Source organism: Trichosurus vulpecula, chromosome 7, assembly GCF_011100635.1.
Source record: "Trichosurus vulpecula isolate mTriVul1 chromosome 7, mTriVul1.pri, whole genome shotgun sequence".
In the NCBI taxonomy this organism is placed as follows: Eukaryota; Metazoa; Chordata; class Mammalia; order Diprotodontia; family Phalangeridae; genus Trichosurus; species Trichosurus vulpecula.
In genome coordinates, this window is record NC_050579.1 from 20,619,732 (window position 1) to 20,643,927 (window position 24,196).

The 24,196-nt window shown below is 44.7% G+C and overlaps 1 protein-coding gene across 1 annotated transcript; it reads left to right on the forward strand.

The window, feature by feature from the left end:
• The first annotated feature begins 356 nt into the window (after positions 1 to 356).
• On the forward strand, positions 357 to 23,906 carry YWHAG (tyrosine 3-monooxygenase/tryptophan 5-monooxygenase activation protein gamma). Its single transcript, XM_036767472.1, has 2 exons — positions 357 to 712; positions 20,326 to 23,906. The coding sequence occupies exons 1-2, from the start codon at positions 626 to 628 to the stop codon at positions 20,980 to 20,982; spliced, it is 744 nt and encodes a 247-aa protein (XP_036623367.1). The 5' UTR covers positions 357 to 625; the 3' UTR covers positions 20,983 to 23,906.
• The last annotated feature ends 290 nt before the right edge of the window (positions 23,907 to 24,196 follow it).

Here is a 24,196-nt window from a genome sequence, read left to right on the forward strand (position 1 = left end):
GGGCGCGCCCAAGGTGGCCCCCCACCCCCGCCCCCTGTGGCTCAGGCTCTCTCCCCCAAGTCCCTCCCTCCTTCTGTAGGTGTCCTGCTGTGAACAGCCCCACTCTTCCCGGCCTCTCCCCTCCTTCAAAGACTGAGGGATTTCCGCGCAAAGCCTCCTGGGAGGTGTAGTCTTCCCCGCATCAGCCCAGACGTTGCCAGGGGAACTCGCTACCTGTGGAGAGAACTACATGTCCCAGGAGTCCTTGCGATGAGGCGGTGATGGGGGAGAACCGGGAAAGGGCCGAGGCAGCGGAGGGGGAAGGGGGCGAGGGGCGGGGCCTTGTGCTGACGTCATATACGTGGGCGTGGCCGGAGGGGGTTGTTCTCCCGCGGCACGCGCAGCAGCCGCAGCCGCCTCGCGCCGGGTTCCTCCTTTGCAGCACGAGCCTCAGCAGCAGCAGCAGTAGCAGCAGCAGCAGGAGCCAGAGCCCGAGCAGCCTCTGCCGCCGCCGCCGTCCCACAGACGTGATTGGTCGGCCCGCCGCCCGGGCTCGAGCCGCCGCAGCCTTCGCCGCGCGCGCCCTCCCCGCCGCCGCCCGCAGCACCGTAGCCCCGCAGGAGCCGGCCCGAGCCGCCCCGCGAAGATGGTGGACCGCGAACAACTGGTGCAGAAAGCCCGGCTGGCCGAGCAGGCGGAGCGCTACGACGACATGGCCGCGGCCATGAAGAACGTGAGTGCCCCCTCCCTCTGTCGCGGCAGCGCCAGGACCCGCCTAGAGCCCCGTCGCGACAGGGGCCCGGCCTCATGTCGCGACAGGGCGGGCGGCCGGCGTGAGACCTCCATCCCCACCCTTTACCCTGTTGGGCTGCTAGATAAGGGGGGAGTCACCCTTTGTGCCCTCCCTGCAGTGTGGGGGGCGCTGGGAGTAGGTGGGGTGGGGCTGGGGGGGGCGCCGCGTCCATGCGGTGGCTCTTCGGAGGTTCCTCTTTCTCTGTCTGTCTGGGCGGCGCCTCTCTCATTCACTCTCCAGCCTGCGCCTGCTTTCTCCATTCTGCTCCCTTCCCCCCACCCCCAACCTGGAGGAATTCAAGATGGGGGGTCGAGGTGGGGGGCAGAAAAATCCCTGGGTCAGTTGTTAAAAAAAAAAAAATCCCAATCATTCCGGGATCGCCGCGCGTGGCTCTTATTTTCTGTTTCTTTAAAAATGCCCCCACCTCCTCCCCCACCCTTCTTCCTGCCTTCGGGGAGAAGGGCCGGGGGCTGGGGGCTGGGGGGCATTTTGCCGATTTACCCTTTTCTTTTCATTGTCTCGAACGTATTTCCGTGGTTTTTTTTTCTTTCCCTCCCAGCCTTGTCAATTGAAACGAGCGATATCTCCCCTTAAAATAAAGGTTATGCATCAGCGAAGCGGTTCAATTTGTGACATTTGCTGTTTCTTTCCTAAATGCAGGCGTACATCTATTGAAATCCCTATAAGTTAAAAAAAATCATCCCTCTGATCTGATCTTGCAAACAAAGCGATCGTGGGAGGCAGTATCAAGTCATTCCAGAAGATTCTGCATTTGTCATATTGCAGAGAGGCTAGACTGGGTGGAGGGAGGGGGGGGTTGCTTTAAAGGGGGAGAATGTTTTTTATTTGTTTCGTGAGACAGGTCTGAGCTCTTTTTTTCCTCCCTTTAATAAAGAAAAGGCTGGAGTGTCCCCTCCTGCTGATGAAAAGGAAATGCTGATTTTGAAATGTCGCAGCCTGTCTGGTGCACAGATGCCTGCCTATGTTGCAGCATTTTTCCAGTAACCTTACATTTATCAGAGGGGGAACGTGTCAGCATGCTCGAGAGTGGGGGAGGGAGGCAGGTTTGGAAGAGGAAGGGGACCAAAGGAACCCTGGAAATGGCAGGATCTGCTGGATGACTTGGGTGCCTCAGTTCTCCAAATATTTGACAGGCTTTTTTCAGGTATCCTTGACAGATAGATAACAAAGGTATACAGTTATATAACTAAGGTATTAAAAATACATCAATTTAATACTGGAGGACTGAATAAGCCAAGTCTATAGGATAAACCCTCCTTAATTGGAAGACCCCATGTATTATGATTTCGGTCACACCTGTGTAAGTTGAACTGGATCATTAAAGTAGGCCATGCTGAAACCTTTTATGTTTAGACGTTTAAAAAGAGTATTAGGAGAGTAGGAACTCCCTGCTAGAATTATGTTGTAATTGGGGGTGGATGCTCTAGCCAGTCTGTATTTCAACATAACATGGGGTACCATTGATGGTTTTTAACCTTTCTTTCCAACATCAGTTTCTTCTCTCCGAAGTATATTAGCCTGATCGTTTTAACAGGCGTTTTGATCTTAAATGGATTTGTCTTGACTGCTCTGTCTTTCGAACCTTCTAACTCTTTCCTCATTTGCAGTTTTGCAGGAAAGCTTATGACCTCGCACTCATTGCCTTAGCAACACGGTGATGTCACACATAATGGCACCGAGGCTGCAATGCGCCCAGGTGGTAGGGAGTGTTCGAATGGCCCATGGCCAAGGTAATGCAGAAATGCCATAATACGAGAGCCGAGTGGGACTGAAAATTTTATTGTATCTACCCCGATGGAGAAAATGACATTTGGGATAGGGTGAAGGGTCGTTCCACTGTCCGGAATGTTTTTACAATATCACTTTGCCTTTAGACGTACTAATTGGTGACCTCCAGATGTACATCGGGGCTGATCATCTTTCTATTTTTAATATCCCATCTAGCCATTCTGTAGAATGACAGACAGTGGAATACAAAGAGCAATTGATAAGCAGCTAATATTTGAGTTTCTTGGTATGTTTACACTACACTTGGATTCAGCTTTCAACAAAAACTTCAATGTTCTCCTAAAAATGAATTTAACTTTAAATAAGCTTGGAAAAAAAGAATAGGTTTATTACCAGCTCATTAATCAAATCACAGGATTTAGCCTTGAATTAAGAGAAATGTTTTAATGAAAAGTGTTCACATGGTATGTAGTAGATTTAGTGTCAGCCTAGAAAGGGCCTTAGGAAGAGCAGGGTTCAGATCTCACCTCCTTATAGGATGTGTGGCAGCTTGATGGCTCAATGGCCTAGAGTTGGGAAGACCCAAGTTCAAATTCCATCTTAGACACATATGGTGGCTGTGTGACCTTACATTTGGCAAACAGGGGAAACTTGTCAGCGTTCTTTAGAATAGGGGAGGGAAGCATGGAATAGAACCAAAGGAAACCTGGAAATGCCATGTTTTACTGGGCAAGTCACTTAACCTCTTGCCTTGGTTTCCTGAAGTGTAAAATGGGGATAACAGTAGCCCCTGTTTCCCAGGGTTGATACAAAGATCAAATGAGAGAATCGTAAAAACTTGGTAGCACAGTGCTTGGCACATACTAAGCCCTGCTGTATAGCGTTAGCGATTATCACTACGGGCGAGTTACCCAGTCTGTCTCTTGGAGCCCCCCAGTAGTCCAGGCTACCCTCTCCAGCTGTCACGGTTGGGTGCCGTGCTGCCTCAGCTATCTTTCCCCCAATATTTAGGTGCTTAGAGCAGTAGTAGCTGTATGTGGATATGTCAAATGAAAATGATGAAAAATCTCAGAATGATACGAATTGATATGTCTTCTTCCTAAACTCTTCCTCTAGAATTTAAAAGGACGTCAGCTTTTTTTTTTTTTTTTTTTTGGAGAGCACCTTACTATTTCTCACGTCCTAGACAATACCGTTTTTGTACTTGGGTTTTGTAATCGCCTGCTAAGAAGTTAATATTTCTAAGTAGGCTACTGGTACTTGCAGCTGCCTTGGGAAAGAAAAGGGGTCTCTACAAGTGACAATTAAAACCTTTACTGTGTTAACCCCCTATAGTTCACAAGAGATTTGGAGATTTCCTTAATTTTAAAGAAATCAACTTCCCGGCACAATTGATAATTAGGAATCTTTACATTACATCTTAAATTTGCTTTTTTCTTTTTTTTAAACTGATGCGTATTCCAGGATGGCTGGATCAATAGCCATTATCACTAATGGAGTAATAATACCTCTGCAGGCTTTTCAGAGGTGGCTATCTGCCAACCTTTATTTCAAGTGCTGGGAATTCTTCCCTCTTGGGGCTGTGGAGTTCCATAGTTGCTGGATCTTCTGTGTATACCCCTTGGAGAGTATGGGGTAGTAGACTTTGGAAACGGGGGAGACCTGCACTTTAGCCCAGTGCCTGGAACTTAAACATTGACTGGTTGAATTGCTAATTGCTAATTGGACCATGAGTGCAGATCTTTTAATTTCTCTGGACCTCATTAAGAAAAAGACCTGAACCTAGCCCAGAGGTGGGTTGATTGTGAAGGTCAGGTGATATGGGGTATATATGAGGCTCTTTCTGTAAGTGTCAGCTGCTGTCACCATGATAATCTAGGACCTTACTCAGCTCATCTTTTTTTAACCTTAAGTTAAATTTTTAGATGGAGAATCAGAGGTAGGAAGTGCCTCTGCTTCAATGTAAAACTTTATGAAGCTAGTCTAGTGAACACCTCTAGAGTTGACCCTAGAATCATAGTAGTTTTTCATCCTTAGAATGTTTGAAACACCAGGGTGGCATAGTGGATGGAACACTGGAGGACCTGAGTTCAAATTCAGCTTCACACCATTACTAGCTTTGTGACCACGGGCAAGTCATGTAACCTCTGTTTGCCTCAGTTTCCTCATCTGTAAATTGGGGTTAGTGATGATGCTAACATCTACCTACCAAGGATGATGTAAGGCTCAAATGAGATATTTGTAAAGTGCTTTGCAGTTCTTAAAGTGGTCTATAGATGCTAGCTATTATATTTGAGAAGTGGTTTCAGATAAGTCAAATGTTGGATGTGTGCAAAAGGATAAAAGCTTTTAGCTTTGTACCCTACTTAGACTACGTATCCAGTGGGGTGACAGATGTGCCTGTCATTGCCCAGAAGGGAAATGTACTAAGTAAAATCTTACAGCAAAGGAGGACCATATTGATGATCACAAGCCCTGAGCCAGGTGGAAGTGAAGACCTTGACTTTGCTTGGTTTCGGTTCCAATCAATCGAACCTTTACTAAGCGCCTGCTGTGCGCCAGGCACTGTGCTAAGCGCTGGGTTTCTATTTAAAAGATGCTGGCCAGCCCCCAGAAACCACGCCATGCTTACCAAGATGAAGTCTTTAGACACTGACTTCAAACCTAGGTGTATTCTTCCTCCCCCATCTCTAATGAAGCAGTTCTTTCCCTGCTCTGTTTGATGGGTCTTAATGGATGCTGCCCTACCTGGTGAGAATGGGGATCCACGAAAGGATAATGCTTTGGGGTTCCATCAGGTTGGTGTTTTTTTCCCTCCAGGAACAGATTATTGTTGTCATCTAGCAGCCTTGTGATGAGAAGTACAAGTCCCTCACCTCTCTAGTGATTCTTCCCCTCCTCCCATACGCCTTGTAAAGACTTTTTCTCCATAAGGCAGTCCAGAGTGACCATCCTATTGTTCTGCTTGTGCCTCTAAAGAGTGGAAATACCCTTGTTGGCTGTGGGTAAGTCTCTTCTGTACCTCACAGTCTTAAAGAATTGCTTGGGTTCCTTAGAGGTTGAGCAAGTACCATGGTAGCATAAGCCAGCGTGTGTGTGTCACAGGTGGGATTTGAACTCAGACTTTCCTGACTCCAAGGCTGACCCTATCTATGTACATGCTGTGGGGTCACCCATTCAACTCTAAGACTGTGTTACAGACTATTTGGTTGCTGTGCATCACCGACGGGCATTTCCACACTAAGCATTCCCATGCAGTGATGGAATGGTCTGTCTTGACTTTCACCCCGTCCCCCCAAACAGCATTGACAGAAACTGAAATAGCCCAAGACTTAAACAAAATGGCTGCCTCTTGGGTTTTTTTGGGGGGGTTTCTATAATTTTATTACATTCTGTAATCAAGGCTGTGAACTGAGGTGCAAAGGTCATAGTATGTTTTCAGTGTAAAGAAGCTACAAATTCTTTGTATTTAACACGACCAGCTCTTACCCCCTTTTTCTATCAAGGCCCTTTCAGGGGAACAATGATGAGATATTTGGTCCTTGAATCAGAAACGAGCCATTTTGTACCAGTCATGGCGTCCTGTTGAACTTCACTAGTCTCTTGCCAGTTGTTGCATGGTTTCTCCATTTTTTAGGCTTGTTCTTTGCAGTAAGTAACCATTCATAACGTTGCACTTCACTGGTGAATCTGCCACGAGCAGCAGACTTTCCTTTGTCTGGATTGAACATTGATCTCATCAAGGGTACGATTTTTGGTCATATGTAGGCAAGTAGCACAAATTGCACATGCAGATCTTTTAATGGAACTAAGAGAAGTTGTTTTCCCACTTGCGCATTTATGGTACCAAAGCAAACAATTCATGAGTCTTCTCCCTTTTGTCCTCTAGAGCTTGAGGAAGAGGACCAAATATGATGGGAATTGTCCTTTCATCTCCAATAATTCTGTCACTAGTAGGACTGTTATCAGGGCTGGGAGTATGACAGTGATCACAGGGGGCAGCTGGCAGTGGGGGAGGGATGGTTAAAGAGCACCCCCCCCCCCCCAAACAGCTGAGTGTGAAAAGGCAGCTGCAGTGGAGCAGCAAGAAGACAGCAGGAGGCTTTAAACCTGATCTAGCATAGGGCTGAGGGAGGGAATTAGTGGGGCTAAAATGTGCTTGCTTAGAGTTCTCTTGAGAGGAATGACGGTTGTGTCACTAGGACTGGACCCAGGAAACCAGAAGCTGCCCATAGGACCAAGACTTAATGGCTCTAGGAAGAAATTTGCTTCTAAAAAGAAATCCTAGAATGGTTTGAGTCTCGTGCTGCCCCCTTTATAGCAATCCAGCATCTCAGCAAAAAGGTAATGAATGAATAATTATCTTGCCTCAGCAGGGAAGGCCCAGCATGGGTCAGCAGACGTACAAGTAACCCCTCTATACCCTGCCAGTGTACTTTGATACAGATGTGTTCCACTGCTGATAGTCTATGGAGTTTGAGAGACTAGATCAAGGAAAGGGCGGGGAACCACTAGTAGAATTGGGAAAGTATGAATTCAGGGCAGGGAAGGGGGGAGACTACCTGGAGCACTTGGAAATATGGAGAACACTGGCTAAAAATTTTCAGGAACAGTAGCTTCAGAGAGTAGAATATTCTTGTGTGTTGAAGTACTGCATTGTAGATGTAGTCTCTTACTGTTGTAGGAGTCAGCTGGTACATGTGTATGCCAATGCCAGGGTACAGGCCCTTGACTAGCGAGACCCTCTTACTGCTTTAAACATACTGAAAGGTTTTTGTCTTGCTTTCCTCCCTCTGGCTCCAACCGCCCCTCTTCAAAAGGAGACAGGAGGACAGGCCAAATAAAGGTCTTTTAGGTTAATAGGTTTAGGGTAAGGTTATAAAGATTGCATCCTTAACAGGTAACACAACGAGGAGGGGAGGACAGGATCCAAAAACATTGATTGATTTAGACATTGGGTTGATAAGTTTGAAATATGATAGGGAGAAATGTAAAGTCTTATATTTAGGTTCAAAAAATCAATTTCCCCAGGTACAAGATGGGGTTAGACAGTGTATTGTCTGAACAAGATTTGGGAGTTTGTGCGGTTGTGGTTGAGTTGTTTCAGTCATGCCCAGCTCTCCTTCGTCCCATCTGGTGTTTTCTTGTTAAAGATCCTGGATTAGTTTGCCATTTCCTTCTTTAATTCATTTCATAGCTGAGAGAACTGAGGCAAACAGGGTGAAGTGACTTGCCCAGAGTCACACAGGCTAGTAAGTGTCTGAGGTCAGATTTGAACTCAGGAAGATGAGTCTTCCTCAGTCCAGGCCTGGTGCTCTGTCCTGTGTAGCGCCGCCTAGCTTCCGTTTAGTATACTACAAGGTCAGTATCAGTCAAATTAATTCTAGCCTGCAGGGGTAGGGAGCCGCCAAACAAAGCTGATGCTGTCTTGGGTTATATAAATAAAATGATAAGTTCCAGGAACAGTGAGGTGACATAGAGACTCCTCTGTATTCTCCCCTGTTTAAACCATGTGTGTAGGAGAGTGTGTGGTTCAGGGGACCATGGTTGGTTTAGGAAGGCCATCAGAGAGAGGAAGACAGCAACCAAGCTGGTAGTGGGGCATTGCTACTTGAGTTCATTTGAGGATTGGGGATTTGAGGGTGGAGGGGTTGGTGGGAGCTTGAAGAATATTTTAGGTTTTTCAAAGAAAAGCCAGCAGAGCTATGAAAAAATGGATTGGACAGTCTCAAAATACTGGGTTCCCCTTCACTGGGCGTCTTTTAGCAAAGGTTGGCCCATCGTTTGTGAGATGTCTGGTCAGATGGCCCCTGAGGCCCCTTCCATCCCCAGCAGATAAGAGTGGTGAGGAGACCACAGCTGTGGGTGGAGGAGGATGCAAAGTAAGGGCTCTTTGTGGTTGCCCTTGTCCTTGACCTTCCCATTACTTAGTAGCTGAGACCGTGAGAAAGGGAGGGGTGTATACCCCTAACTGGCCACCTTTAAAAACTCATTAAGAACCAGGAGAAATGGAGCTGTTCTCTTTTAACCTTAGGTGGTGGTGTGGCAGAGAAGGGCCTTCATTTTCAAGGGCAGCCCCTTCAGCTTGGTTGGCACCAGACCCTTCAGGGGCCTTGAGGCTGTTTTAAGGTCCTTCCCTCTTGGGTTGCTTTTCCTCATTTCTGATAGAGGGGCAAAAGGGATGAAGGGATAATCTCGAGCCATGTCAACGAGAAGCCAGTTTTGCTCCAGTGTAAAGTTTAATTTTCCTTCTTGGCCAGACTTGGATCCATTGCTTTAGCACTGAGAAAACTGGACCATTCCATGTGGATCAGGGCTTCTGGAGGCTTCAGAAACAGCTTAGCTATTCATACTCATTTATCGCTTAGTTAAGATAGGCCTGCTCATAGAAAAGGGGCTAGACCTGTGGGTCTAAGGGAGCTGACCGAAAACTGAAGTTATCTGTACAATTAATGCCTGGTTGAGATGTTTGATTTTTTAAACCTAAATAGTGTCAGATGGTATGTCAGGGAGTCCAGATGAAAAAAGATGTCAATGACTGGCTCCCTCTTTTGGATAGGTACTGTTTATATAGCTTTTTGAATGTCTTTAGTAGTATCATGTTACCTTTTTATGATTAATGTCTGATCAGGTCATTAATTACCTTTAATGATGGTGCCAGTATAGTACCATTTTGGAGATAGGGGAATATTTTTTATCAATGTTTAACTGCCAGTGTTTAGAACTGTGATATGAATGGCACCGCTGTAAAAAAAGTCTTAGAATAGAAGTGGAGCCATTTATTAGGAAAGATAAAAGAATATAATTATCCATTTGGAAAAGATAGTTATGAATTCAACTCTTCAAGTAAACCCCATCAGATGAACCAAATGAGCTGTAATGTAATAATTCAAGAATCTGTGATGCCTTGTTGAGATTCCCTCTTGTGGTACAAGTCACAGCCCTTCTGGGTGCCCTTGCAGAGAGCTGAATGAATTCTTGTTCTCCCTTCTGAAAAAATGCCTGGTAGCCAAGCCTCTGGTAACCAGTCTTTCTATGCTTAAGCTAGTCTTCAAGAAACAAATGTGGCTGTGCATTTCATTCAAAGCCTTTGCCTTTAGAGACCCAGTGCTTGAATTTCATTTGTTTGGCTGTGGAGAGTGAAAAGCTGCCCCCTTTTGATAGGAGGTGGAGGGGAAGGAAATCAAGAAGACCGTAAAGCAGGGAAAGAAATGGATTTTCCTAGAGGACCATTCACTACCTAAGTACTTCTCCCTAATCCAGTGAGAGAATTCCCCACCCCACCCCTGTTGAAGTTTAAGAGCTTACCCTAGGAATAATTTCTTGTTCCTGCTATGTGAGCTAGTTAAAAATTTGACAAATACTCAGTCCTGTGTAATGGTGTGTAACCTTTTCTCATCTTCGATAACATAACTGTTCTTTGCAGCATTTCTCTTTATAATCGGGGGGGGGGGGGCGGCGGCAGTCTTTTATGCTCCACATGTTGCTTCTAAATAAAACTGCCTGGTTAAAAGCAAACTGGTTTTCTAGTTTCTTTTTAGCCAATGGTGAGTCTTCTTAGAATTACTACTTTAGCTTGGACATCCTGTGGCGCTTTTTAATTTGTTCCGTTTCCTTAGCAGTCACCAGTGCCACTCTGTAGAATTACTAAACGCCCTTCTATTTATCATGTATTCACAGTCAGTCATTTCTTAGGTTGACAATTAACCGGTGCTCTTGGGCCGGAGGAGTAAATAAATGCAGGTCCTTGTACACGTGAATGACTTATGTGTAGCTCTTTTAGAAGGGTCCTAAATGCCATAGAGAAGCAGTTCTAAACATATCTGCCACCTTTGGCCATTATTATACTCCATAGTTTTCGTAAACGTTCACTTCAAGTGTATAGTTTGTGGGTGCTTGGCCTTGATTGCTGTTGCATCACTTTGTTAATGGATGAATTTTATTTTAGTGTGTGTTCTGTTTACAAGAAAACACGGAGAATTGTGTAATACCATTCCATTAGTGGAACTCTTGAGAGTACTAGGTCCCCTAGACACAGTGGTATGTACTGAAAATTTCCCCTTTAGTACGTGTTCTTATAATGTGAAATGTTGCCAAGTATCGTCCTGTTAAATAATTGTTTTGTGGTCCCGTCCTTTGTTGTCACATTAATGGCTGTCTACGTATGTGATTCAGTAATAGTAGACTAAATTCTGATATTTTGATGTTAATATCTGATATTACCTTAGATAATCCCTTACAATAAATGCCTGCATTTTAGTGGAAGTGGTTTCTCCGTCTGTCCTCCCTGTATCTCCCTGCTCCAAGGACGAGGACGAAGTTAATCAGAGCGCGAGTTTTCTAATCCTTCTTCATTTTCACTTTCCTGCGCTCTCTCTAATGAATGATTTCATTTCATTCTTGGAATGTTGATTCAGCGTATCAGCTAGGCACCGTTTGGTCAAAAATGCCCTTGAAGAGCTTGTATTCTGCTTTTAGGAGGGCACAGTGTGTGTGCCAAATAGATTGAAAGAGCACTCAGGCAGTGGCTTAGGGGGCTTGGGGTGGGGCATAGCCTACCCTAGGGAGGGAGTCTTTTCCTAGAAGTTAGCTTTCAGGGAAGGCAGCTCCCAAGAGCAGGAAGGGTTCTGAGAGGCAGAGGGAACAAGAGAACTCTCAGTTGTGGGCAGCAGACTGCAGAGGCACGGGAGCAGGCAAGGGCCTGTCATGTATAGAAGTCCAAGCAGGCTAAAGTGGGTGGGGATGCAGAGGGCACATGGGGGAGGTGATGTGAAATTGGTCTGGGAAGGTAGGCTAGAGCCAGTCTCTGAAGGCCATTAAGTGCCCCACAGGGGAGTCTAGACTTTGTCCCAAGGTCATTGTAAAACTGGGGATGGTTTTGGCCCCTGAGTCTCAGAGATGGACTGGAGAGAGGAGAGACTGGCCAGTCAGGAGGCAGTTGGCATCTTCCAAATGAGGGGTACCTCTGACAGAGATCTGAATTAGGAGGGTCAATTAACAGGTCTTGGCAGCTAGTTGGGCCCATGTGGCCGGACAAGATGACTGGAGGGCCCTTGGAGTTCTATATCTCTGGTCCTGTAATGGTCAGGTATTTACCCACATCAGAATTTTATTTTGTCTAGAACTAGTGGTATGTGTTAGTTGAGATGACGTATTTTCTTTGTGAAAACCCTAATCTGGACCAGAAGATTGGACACTGGAATTGAGGGCATGATACACCAAAGATGCTCAAGTCTCTGTCAAGTATGGAGTAGGATAACTAGATTTTTTCTGGTCTTTATAGGAACCTCCAGTTAGAGATAGAGTACTTCCCATTATACCTCTTTGACCAAAGCAGGATCCTCGTTAAATCAGGTTTAAAATAAATGTTAGGAGCAACCTTGAAAAGGAGAAGGAATCACAGAAGAGCAACATGTCACCTTGGGGTGGGGAGGGATCTGCCCCCCCAAGTCCTACATAGATGCCTTATGATGGTATGGAGATGACTGCCTCAGAAGCCCAAGGATGGCTGGGCCCACCCAGCTGCGAAGAGCTTAAAGACGAGACCACCAGCTGATTGTTTTGGTGATCCAAGAACCACCATCTAACCTCAGAGAGCTTGGGAGACAAGAAGGCTGCTGACCCAATTGTTACATTTCTGTTGGGGGTGGGGCACAACTAATTTTTATGAAGAAGTTAGTGAAAAGGACACTCACACTAATGGTATTCTCTTCCTCCAAATAGCATTGAAACCCTGTTGGGAGCAGAGAGATCTCCTAACACAGGCAGTTTCGGGGTGTAATGTAATGATAGAATTTAGAGGTGAAAGAAATCTTCACTATCTTGTACTAACCTCCTTGTCACGGTGCTTTATTTTTATTTATTTTCATATATATATATACATATATATATAATAACATACATATATATATATAATATGTTTATTACACATACCCACACACATACATAGATGCATTTTTTATATCATTGACATGTACATTTATATAGTAATTGTAGAAACTTTGCTTTAATTTTTAGTTCCCTAATAGGCCATAAAATTTTTGCTTATAATTCTTAGAGTAAGAATTGTTCATTTTCAAGACAGGAAACTGAGCTGAATCTTGGCATGCCAGAAGGAAATTATTTTGTTGCAATTTTACTTTTATTTCCAGCAATTAAAAGACAGTTTGGGTTCTGCTGTATTTTAATTTTAATGGACTAAGCACCCAATATCTTTCATTGTTTTGGTGGTTGGAGTAGCAAGATGTTTTACAAAGTATCAAAAATTGCTAGACGGTTCTCTGGCCTCCTAATTGTGGTTACTGGTTTCAGTCGCTAGTAATATCTCTTAACTGCTTCCTGTAGAGTGAAGCTTCTCACCTAGTTTCAACTGCCTACCTATCAAACATTTTATCTGAGCCTTAGGTTCTTTTTCAACTCTGCAAAGGGAATACTTGAAGAAAGGACCAAATAGGTAAGACAAGGATGTTCTTCCATTTTTTTTTTCCTTAAAATATGAGCTCCCAGAGAACAGAAAGGCCATCAGTAGATAGAGGTATTTAGAATATTGATTTGCAATGCAGTTAATTTGCCACACTTTAAAATGTTCGTGAGTGTGATGAATGCTGGAATAGGGACCCTGGGTCCCTGTCCTGGCTGCACCAATCTTGGGGACCCCAAGAAAGACATGTTGGAAGCTGGATATCACTGGTTGGGCTTTATAATGAACAGTTAACTAGAAATTCTATTTGTATTGCTTTTAAAATAATTTGGTTTGGATAGCTTTTGTTTTCTTCCTCACTTACATTTCTGAGGGTCTCCCCTCTCCCTACCATTCAACTTTCCACTATAACAAGCTATTCAAAGGCGGGGAGAGGAGAATAGTCAGCAAAATCAGTCACACCCAGAAAGTCTGACCTCCCAGGCAGTGTTCCCTAGCCAGAGCCCTTTCTTGGGGGCTGCCTTCTGGCATCTTCCTTGGGGCCAAGCCAGGTCCTCCTTTTCAGTTGTTTGGTTGTTCTTTTCCATTCGTGTTATTGTGTTGATCATGTATCTTGTTGTATCTTGTTCTCCTTGTTTCACTTGCATCAGTTCATAAAAATCTTCCCCTCTTTCTGTAGTTATCATATTCTCTTGGAGTATTCCATTGCATTTATGTACTTCAGCTTGTACAGCCATTTACCAGTCAGTGGGTGTCTGGTGGATCGTCAGGTCTTTCTCGCTGTTTTCCCATTTCTGGGGCCTTTCTTTTTATCACTGGCTTCTTGTGGATGTGTGCCCTCCAGGGGGGTGGCCCTCTGGGTCAGAGTGGAGACGTTTGAGTTGTTTCTTAGAATAATTCCACAGTGGTTAGACCAATTCACAGCTCTGCCCTTATGCATCTGGGTGCCCGTCTTTCCACTGTGCCTCCGACATTGAGTGTTCCTGTCTTCTCCCATGTTTGTGATGTTTTAGGAAACCTTGTCACTCATTCACGAGAAAGGGTTTGCGCTTGTGTCTTATTAGTGATGTGCTTCTACCCATTAACAGAAGTGGGAGCCCAGTGGCACATGGTTTTGAGGTGGCAAAAGTGATGCACAAAGATGAAATCATTGAGTCCTTTTGTAGCCCTAGGAACAAGAATACTTTTAGAACAGCTTTCAACATCAAGAAAAACATGATGGCCAAACGCTGCTGTGAAATTTGTGTTACAGGGTCTGACTACACTGGAAAAGCACTTTTAATGCATAGAGGTGCGACAGTTTATAGAAGAAATGTTTGCTTACTTCCCTTAATTATTTCCTAAAGCTGTCTGGTGCTTTCTTGCAGCTTTCCAAAAACCTGGCAGTCTCTGAAGTTCATGGACTCCTAATGAATAGCTTCCCTAGCCTAGTGATAGGAATAGTCCAGACTCCTCTGCTTGATCAGTGGGAAAGCTTTGGCCAAGTGAAATGACTTGCTCACAGCAGCAAAAATCATGGCAGAGCAAGACCAGAAGCCAGGTCAGGAGGCCTTTTCGGTAAACCCCATTGCCCGTGAAGGCATATTGACGGTGGGCGTTCTTCCTGTGGATCTGCTTGCTTTCCTTTTATTCTCCCTTTTGCGTGAGTCTTCATCCTTAGCCCTGAGCTGTAGATCTGTCTAGCTGCCCCCTCCCACTTAGGTGTCCCACCTGCCCTTCAGACTCCACCTTGTCCTCTTGGCTTCTCCTTTATTTCAGCAGTCAGCCATCTTTGGACCCTTGGTTTGGCTTTCTCTTGATAGAGTCTTCTCTGTGTTCTTCCACAATTAAGCTCCTGCCACATTAATTTATCCTTCTGTTCCCATTCAGAGCCCTGACTGATGCAGTGGCCTCCTGATTGATCCCTCTCCTGCTTCACATTCATCCTTCCTATTGTTGCCTGATTAATGTATTATGTGGCAGACATTGGGGATACAATGACAAAAAACATCCCTGCCCTCGAGGCACTTAGGTTCTATAGGGTGGATGATGGGAGTGGAGAAATAAGAACATATACATAGAAAGCTAAATACCAGATGTATCCAGAATATCTGCTGGGGGAAGGCTCTCCTAGTGACATGGGGATTGGGAAGGCTTCCTGGAGGAGGTGAAGAAGGCGGCTAGAATGGAGACCAGAGCAGCCTGTCTTGATGATCTGATCATTGCCATCTGATTCTTAGATGACTCGTACAGCCTCTCAGATGGAGGACCCAGCTTCCTTTCTGGTCCTTGGTGCTGCTTTCCTACTTTAGCTTTACTCTCTCCTTTGGAATGGCCGCCTCTCTCAACCTCTTCCTGCTCAAAGTCCTACCCGTCTTGAATGCCATCTTTTTTGTGCAGCCTTCCTTGTGTCATCTCTCTTCCCTTCCACTCAATAATGATCTGCTTTTGTACTGGTCTTGGTTCCATGGGATTCATCAGCGTCTAGCTGGGAGGGCTTTCAGATGCCCTCCAGGCCAGAGCTTCTTCCCCTTTTAGTGTGTCATGACAGGCTGGTGAAGCCTGTGAACCCATTTTCAGAATCATGTTTTTAAATGCAGTGGATTGCAAAGAAAACAAACAAAAACCTTTTCAACAGGTCACTGGCTCCAGGTGAAGGACCCTTGGTCTAGTCCAGCCCCTTCATTTTGCAGGGAAGGTAACTGACTTGCCTAAAGTCACAAAGGTCATAATGGCTCAACTCACACCCCAAAGCATTGTTCTTTCCTATTGGATCACACCGTCTTGTTAGTGTTCATGTATGCCCTTAGTTGTACATCCTATGAGAAATAGAGGATCGTGGTTTTTATTTCATTTGATCTCCTTAGCTTTTCAGGTTTGGCACCTAGCGGGTCCTTAAATCTTTGCTGAGTTTTTCTTTAAAGCACACAACTTTAGAATTAATATACACAGAGCAAATTACTAAATTTCCAAAAGATTCCCTTTACCCTCTGTCTACAGAAACACTAAATATGAATAAGGATTTGGCACATGTCAGCAGTGCCCCATGTTAATTTCTGCCATGCCAGTCTGTGCCAATGATAATGTTCTCAAATGTGTGACTTTAAAACATGTCATAAGGGCAGAATTTTAGACCCATAATAACATAATTTCATAGGAGTCTATGTAGAATCTCCAGCAGCTTAGTTCTCACTTTTTAATTATTGTGACTAGAAGGCCCGGGTTTGAAGAATCAGTTGCTGAGTCAAGGTGAGATGGTCGGGGCTAGCCTATTCAAATGGTGGGAGAATTGGAGGGGGTAGTAGTCACCAAGCCCAGTATGAATGAACAGAAGCTAATTCATCATTTTAGCTAGTGGTGTTTGAGCTCCACCGTCCTCTGGAGTGCTCTGTTCTGGCCTATCCTTGTTGGAGGGCATTTGAATGTAGAAAAAATACAAGGTTTTATTCCCCAGAGCTCTAGGTTAGCCAGAGTAGAGGTCCTGCATGGCCCCAGAAGACAAAGGAGGGGAGTGGGTGAGAATTGCAGAGACAGATGCCAGCTGCATCACAGGGAAAGCTGGCCACACATTGAAGGAGCCTCCTCAGAAGCAGGCCAGTCTTAGATTCTTAGATTTGAACCCAGCTCCCATGACCCCCAAAGCCTTTGTCCCTGGAGCTCTTCAAGAAGAATTTAGTACTCGATGTGTTTTCGTAGGGCGTGTGGAGAGGAGATCTCTGTTGGATCTAACCATGGACAGGCTAGATGGGCCTTTAGTTTTCGGGAGTCTCTGTCCCCATTAGGTGGCTTATATTGCACATTGTCTTACTGGGGAAGAGAAATCTTGATGGATGTAGCCTGTGGCAGCTGAAGAGTTGGAAAATTTAGGGATGATGTGTTCTGTACGTGGCTGAAACATAAAATGAGAAAGTCAGTGAAAATGTCTTCCAGGAGCAGCAAAGGTTCCTTGAAGAAGCAGCTCTTAGCAAGATATAGTTACCTTTGCTACCCATTTGCATGTGCGCACATGCCAGAGCAAGTTACTGCTGAGTTGTTGATGTGGTTAATAGAGATTTTGGTTCTCTTTTCCTCACAGCCTTGTTTTTTTGGCACCTTTGACCCACCAAGTGAAATCTGAATTTGAGCTAAGATCATGCGTATCTCAGAATTGGAACCAATTAAGTGAATTCTTGAACTAGAATTTTTTTTAGCAGAAAAGCTCTGGGGAATAAAACCTTGTATTTTTTCTGCATTTCTTGCTAAACTCCCAGGCACTGGTGAATTGTTGCAATATGTTCAACAATTGACTTTATTTGTATTAAAAACTGGTTCTGTTAATTCAGTTTTGAAACACAGATGTGCCCCCCCCCCCCACTCCTCCCTCCAAAAAGATACATATTGCACCTTCCATTCAGGTGACTCCCCCACCCCAAATTAACAGATGTTAAGTCTCTTGTTTTTTTAAGGGCTGAATGACACAGTTCAGTTTTTAGAAATTAAAGATCTTGTGTCTGGACTTTTATTGGCAGGGATTTATTGGGGATTTTCCAAATGTGACTGAGCTACCAGATCTAAAGGTAATAGTACTATTTCATAACGTTGTTATGTTCCAATTTAAGACTTGAGAGTTAGCAAAACGCACTCCTTTCTATAAGCACAGATTGCTAACTTTCGAATGCCTCTGAACAAATCCTTATTTGGTGAAGGCCTTATGATATATAGTGGTGAGGCAGTTGGGGCTTTAAATAGTTTTTGGCCCTTCAAATAAGGGCAGCATGATTTAGGGAGAGGGCCAGAACTTAATCTTGGTAGTCTTGAGCACCCAAGGTTCATGTTGCAGTGAAAGAGATTATATTAGAGCAAGGAGTGCTTTGGTTAGTGATCTCGGGTGCTCTCCAGACCTATATAGTCAGTGATCAAGTAATGGAATTCATAAGTGTTATGAATATACTGCAGTAAATTTGTCCAATTAAAAGCAGCTTTGAGTAGGAGTTTAAACAGTATTTTATGTCTGAATAAACTTGTTTAGTGTCGTTTAACAAAACTGTTAAACAATATTGTGTAGCAAAGGGCTGCTTTTACTGGTAAATTTCGTCTGTCGTCACGAATAATGCCATTTTCCTGGCCTGCATGTTAACTCCCATTGCTTTCTGCCCCTCCCCTCCCCATCTCCAAGTATGGCAGAGGTTTTCTTAGTGATAGGACTGGGACTGGTAAAGATTGTGTCCCAGAGGATTCACGTTGGAGAGCCAGTAGAGATAGGGGTGAATTGGTAGGGTGGGACCAAGTGCTTTTCACAGACTCTTCAGCCACAAACTGAGGAGTTGGGTGTTATTTTAAAGGCACTAGAGAGTCATTAAAGGTATTTGAACAGGGGAGCAACATAGCAAAGATAATGGAGGCAATTTAATTTTAGGATACGTGGAGAGCCTAGAGACTGAAAAACCTGCATTAGGAGGCTGTTGTTAGGTAATGGGGAGGAAGGAAGACAGGAGACAGGTTTGCATGGTAGAAGTGTCCTGGACATAGGGGAGAAAAAGCAAACGCCATTCAGTGGCTTCTGATGCTCCGAAAGAACAAGCCTGATCCAGCTTTGGTTTGTCTGAGTATGGAGTATGGCCTGGGGGTGATGGGAGGGCAGCAAAGGTGGGAAGGAAGTTTGATGTTCTGAGGATGTCCCCACACTTGGGAACTATGGGCCGTCTCTATGGTGTTGGGATAGTCGGCTTTAAACAAGCAGCCCCGTCCATCATCCTGGTGTTGCTCTATCCCTTAAATTGTGCCAAGAAAGAGAATCCTTAATTCTTATTCACATCACTTGAACCATATCTGATAACAGCACCATAGCTTTCTCAACACTGGAATGGAGAATCGAGGCCATGAAGCAAACTGGGTGTAATGAAAAGAAAACTAACTGGGTGGAGCTGGGTTCGAATCTAGGTTTTTTTAGTACTATAGTATGTGGGCTTGGTCAATGACTTAGCCTGGACTTTGGGTTTCCCCTCTATAAGATGAGAGAGCAACCACATGGCCTTTGAGGCCCTCGTTAATCATAATTTTTACTTATATCTGTAAGAGGGCATGCAGTTTAAAACAGTGACTGTAATAAGATCTTAGCAAACATAGTTTTTCAATATTGGATTTGTTATCTTAAAGAATTATAACTAATTTGATGTTCTGTTTCCATAACTTCAACAAATGAATGGCTTTTGATGTGCCAGAAGTTAGTTTGATATGGCTTGGCAGTGCTTGGATTTGAAGGTGGTTGCATAATGGAGAGAGCATGGCCTGAGGGCAGAAGACTGGATTCTGCTCTGGTTGACTTTGTGCCTCTCCTGTACTCTGGGCTACCTTCTCTGCCTATGTGCCTCACCCAGGTGTGATGAGGCTCAGCTGTTACCTGTTCAAGGAGGATGACGTTGTTAGACATTTCAGCTGTTGGCATTTGTAGATCGTGCCGTTTGGGGGCAATATTCCACACTCCCCCAATGTACAGCCACAGGCTCTGGGTAGAAAGAGGTACATATGAAGATAGGGTTCCATGTAGTTAGCCTGGGGAATTATGGGCAATCAGACAGACTCCATAGGGTGTGACCAAATTGTTTTTTGGAGCTTCTTCCCACATAAGCAGAAGAATTTGTGTAGTATTCAGAAGGAAGGTAGCCCCAAACAGAAAACTTTGTGCTGTGTTAATGTTTGGTGATGTTTTTAAAACTAATTCACAAAATTTTCTAAGCAGGATTAAGTGGATGAAACCGTAAAGGGAAAAAACAGCTTGGTTCTGATTCAGAATAAGAAGGTAGTAGGGGCATCGTGCTAGTGAAGCCTTGTGTGGTGTAGTAAAGCCCCAAGATGTCATGAATGAGGCCCAAGATTCAGGTCAACTTCATGTGCGGTACTCTGTGTGTGTGATTAATTCATTTATTGGAATATTAAAATGTCAGTATGGAGAGATAGAAGATGACTTGAGGGAACTGTAGACTTACTTAATTTGGATCTAAATTTGCTTTGTCATCTTTGTCCCAGAATTCAGTTTTTGTGTGTATTGCTCTTCTCTGGAGCTTTAACTGGGTGAAAGTGTTCTTTCCCCCACAGTAAGGAAAAGGCTGGGTTTTAATCAGCATTGGACTTCTGCTCCAGCATCCAAAGATGGAAGAGATGAGGGGTCCAGATAACTTACTTGCCTTAGGCCTCTTGTTAGCGGTCCCAGATTTTGATGGAGGATTCCTGTGATGTGGTATTTTGAGGCTCTGTGCCTGTTTTTATGCATTTCTCCCCTCTCTTCCTCTTCTCCCTTTGTTCCTCGGTGCAGATTCTCTCTGTTAAATGACTGTCTTATTTGAATCTGAACAACGGCATAAAAATGGCCTGAAATCCTTCTAATGTCACCTTTACTCTAATGTCTCTTTTGTCTTCCTGAACACAGGTGACAGAGCTGAATGAACCACTGTCCAATGAAGAAAGAAACCTCCTCTCCGTGGCATACAAGAACGTGGTGGGGGCTCGGCGTTCCTCCTGGCGGGTCATCAGCAGCATCGAGCAGAAGACGTCCGCCGATGGCAACGAGAAGAAGATCGAGATGGTGCGTGCCTACCGCGAGAAGATTGAGAAGGAGCTGGAAGCCGTGTGCCAGGACGTGCTGAGCCTGCTGGACAACTACCTGATTAAGAATTGCAGCGAGACCCAGTACGAGAGCAAGGTCTTCTACCTGAAGATGAAGGGGGACTACTACCGCTACCTGGCTGAAGTGGCCACGGGGGAGAAGAGGGCCACGGTGGTGGAGTCCTCGGAGAAGGCCTACAGCGAAGCCCACGAGATCAGCAAGGAGCACATGCAGCCCACCCACCCCATCAGGCTGGGCCTGGCTCTCAACTACTCCGTTTTCTACTATGAGATCCAGAACGCACCCGAGCAGGCCTGCCACCTGGCCAAGACCGCCTTCGATGACGCCATCGCGGAGCTGGACACCCTCAACGAGGACTCCTACAAGGACTCCACTCTCATCATGCAGCTCCTCCGGGACAACCTAACGCTCTGGACCAGTGATCAGCAAGACGACGATGGTGGAGAAGGCAACAATTAAGACCCCGGGTGGACTGGCAGCCACACGCTGATGCTACTGCTGCAGTCTTTATTTTTTTCCCACAAGTTGGGGGGGTCGGGTGGGGGAGGGGAAGGGAGGGGGTGACCTTCCCGGGGAGGAACCCACGGCCTATCTTTGATTGCCTCTTTGACATTTTTGCCAAAATACCACTAGTGGAAAGTCGGGCTGGCTGTGCTGGTATGGAGTGGCAGCCTCACGCTGGCATACAGACTGTTCTGTAGATTAATCCGAGTGGAGCTGTCTTTGATTTAACTTATTGCTAGGGATAGGGTTTTAAGACGAAAAAACAACTTGAATGGATTGGCCCTCATTTGAATAAGTTCTGTGGTTCCAGTAAGAATTCTGTTTTTTTGTTTTTTGTTTTTTTAATGTTTATGTGCTCATGTCTTGAGTTGTGGGTGCTGTGTATAGTTCCTGTGTCGTAGTGGTGTATCTTCCACGGTGCACGCTACCCGTCCTGGCATTGCTTCGATCCCCACGGTATGGCAGCTCATTTAGCCTTAACATTTAGGCCCCGTTAACTCTTCTGAGACGCCCATTAGCTTTGCAGTATTGATACTAAGTGACAGTTTACAGTATTCTACGTGACAGCCATACGTGGCATCAAGCCATCTCTTGTGTCTCTTCATTCACTTGGGTGTTTGGGGTTCTTTTCTTCCTGAGCCCTGCTTTCCACCTCGCAGGCCCCATGGCTTGCCTGAGGAGTAGCAGGAGCCACCCTGCAGTGGGGCTCATGGGTAAATAACAGGTGCTTGGCAAGTGGCGATGGAATTTTGTCCTTTTCTTTTTCTTTTCCACTATTTACTCTGCCAAAAAGTAGTTAAAACACTTTAACAGAAGTAGGTTTGATTAAATGCCACCAAAAAAAAAAGAAAATTCAGGTGTGTATGTCATGTGCCGAGATGGTGTTTTCCAAGATGATGCCACAGCTTCTTCCTCAGGGATTACACTGCCAGTCCCCTTTCACTTGACTCTCTCCCACTGTACTTTTGGCCCCCAGCGCTCGGTCACCTGTTGGATTATGTGGAAGTCTGGTGGCCATCCTAAGAGGCTGGGCTAGGTACAGTGAGGGAAACTTCAGGTGCTAGAAGCCCATTTGGTAGAGAAATCCCCAGTGGAAGAGCAAGGTTCACATGAACACGTCCCTAGGAAATGTGGGGAGCCCTGTAACTGTCCATTCTTTCCTTCTCCCTCTCATAGAAAAAAGAGAACCACCACCCCTCCCCTTTCTTCCCTTCATTCCCCCCAAGTTCTTTTATTTAGTTAGGGAGAGAATAAATGGACCCAGATTGTGACCAGACAGATAATACTTGCTTTTATTTGATTTGAAGACTTTTTTCTTTTGACTTTTCCAGCTTTTACAAAATTAAAGCGTGGAAAATTGGAGGTTGACTGCCACTCCCTTCTAATTTATTGCATTGGTTGAGCACTTACTGTGTGCCAGGCACCGTGCTGAATGCTGGAGATCGAGCTTTCCTTGCTTGGAATAGAAGGAAGAGGCAGGGCTCTTGCCACCAGCTGGTTTCCAGTAAGCCTAGAGTCCCTTCTCCTTTTGGAGAAGCCAGTCTATAAACATGATATATCAGTGTTGCTTATGTGTTATGTTCAGTTATTTTTTGTAAAACCTGCTATAATGTGTCTAAAGTCTTTGTCCCTTCGCTTAAGCAGGAATAATTGAATGAAAAAATAGCTGACAGAAATGTCTCTGCTAAATTTTTCTGCCAAAATTGACTTTATATTAATCCTGAAAACTGGACCTAAACGCCAGTGAAGTCAGAAGAAATCCTCCTTCTAACGTGGAATAAATGTATTCTCTGTGTAACATCACACAGTCTCCCCTATAGTGACTCCCTTTAGAAGTTCATCTCCATGAACTAGAGAGAAAAGTCCAAATTAAATGACCCCGACTGAAAGGACAGATAGGAAAAACCTGGATTCCTGAGTAGATGCAATGGAGTGGAAGAGATTGGGGGGTGGGGTGGAGATGGGGTGTGGTTCTTTTTTTACTTTAAAGTAATTTAAATTCATGTTCAGACATGAGCAGTGTTGTCCCTACCTGTATAACTCGATAGTGATTTACTGGAATTACAAAACCTATTTTTTTTTTTTAAACTTCAGCTTTGGCTCTGGCTGCTTTTAGCAAACCCTTCAGACCATGATCACGCAGAGGCTGGGACGGGAGAGTGGGGGCGGGGATTGGATTCTTAAGCAGCTTCATTGACCTTTCCTCCTTTGATTTTTGTTCCTGTTTTTTTCTTTTTTTAAGAAATGCACTTGCCTATGATACTGTCTCTCCAGTGAAATGACTGCTCCTCCATTACTCTATCGATACCATATTGTGCATGCTGGTGTTGTATTTCTATACAGTAGCCTGAGATTTATTAACTTATACTGTAGATGTTATGTATTCCTATGACAAAAAAAAATTAAGTCTTCAAAAATTTTTTAAAGTTTTTTAATTTATTTTTTTCTTTTGGGGGTAAAGTTCGCTCTACCAAATAGTGATCGTAACAAATTGATCTGTTCTGGATGTTGCTATAGTGACATGCAATTCTATCTTATTTTGTTTCTAAAAAGGAAAACAAAGCAAAAGAAACACCAGTATTAGCTCAATCTTAATGTCTGGTGTGCGTTGTCACGGTGAAGTTATAACTCTCACAGTGTAGGAGAACAACGACCGTGTTCTTGGAATGAGCCTTCGTGCTTTTTGTCATGTTATGCAGTGAACTATTTTTAAGGTCTGATCAGTGATTATTTTTCAACTCCGTGTTTCTGTAAGGAATTATTTCACACACGGACCATTCTTAGCAGTTTTCCTCAGTGATGGAATATCATGAATGTGAGTCATTATGTAGCCGTCGTACATTGAGCAAATAAACTTACAGATCTGATGTCAGTGCGCACTTGGTTGTGTTCTGTGTGTTGAATTTATTCTGCGTCTTCCACCGACACTGACACGGGCTGTTGTCCCCAGCGTCCATACGCTCTGGAGAACCCAGAGGAGCTGGCTCTCCTTCCCTGCCCAGACTCATGCCCTTCTCACTTCGGAGATCTCTCTTCATCAGTACATGGGAGACGTTGGCTCAGCATTTTGGTGACTTTGAGTGAAGAGTGGGCATTCTTAGGATGGCCAAGGGTGTGTTAACCTCTCTCTAAGGATCTCATGTCTTTGGGGGAGAAGAGTTCTCTCCTG

Coding starts and splice junctions, on each gene's coding strand:
- YWHAG (XM_036767472.1), top strand. CDS start 626: ATGGTGGACCGCGAACAACTGGTGCAGAAAGCCCGGCTGGCCGAGCAG. Junction 713..20,325: donor TGGCCGCGGCCATGAAGAAC/GTGAGTGCCCCC, acceptor TCCTGAACACAG/GTGACAGAGCTGAATGAACC.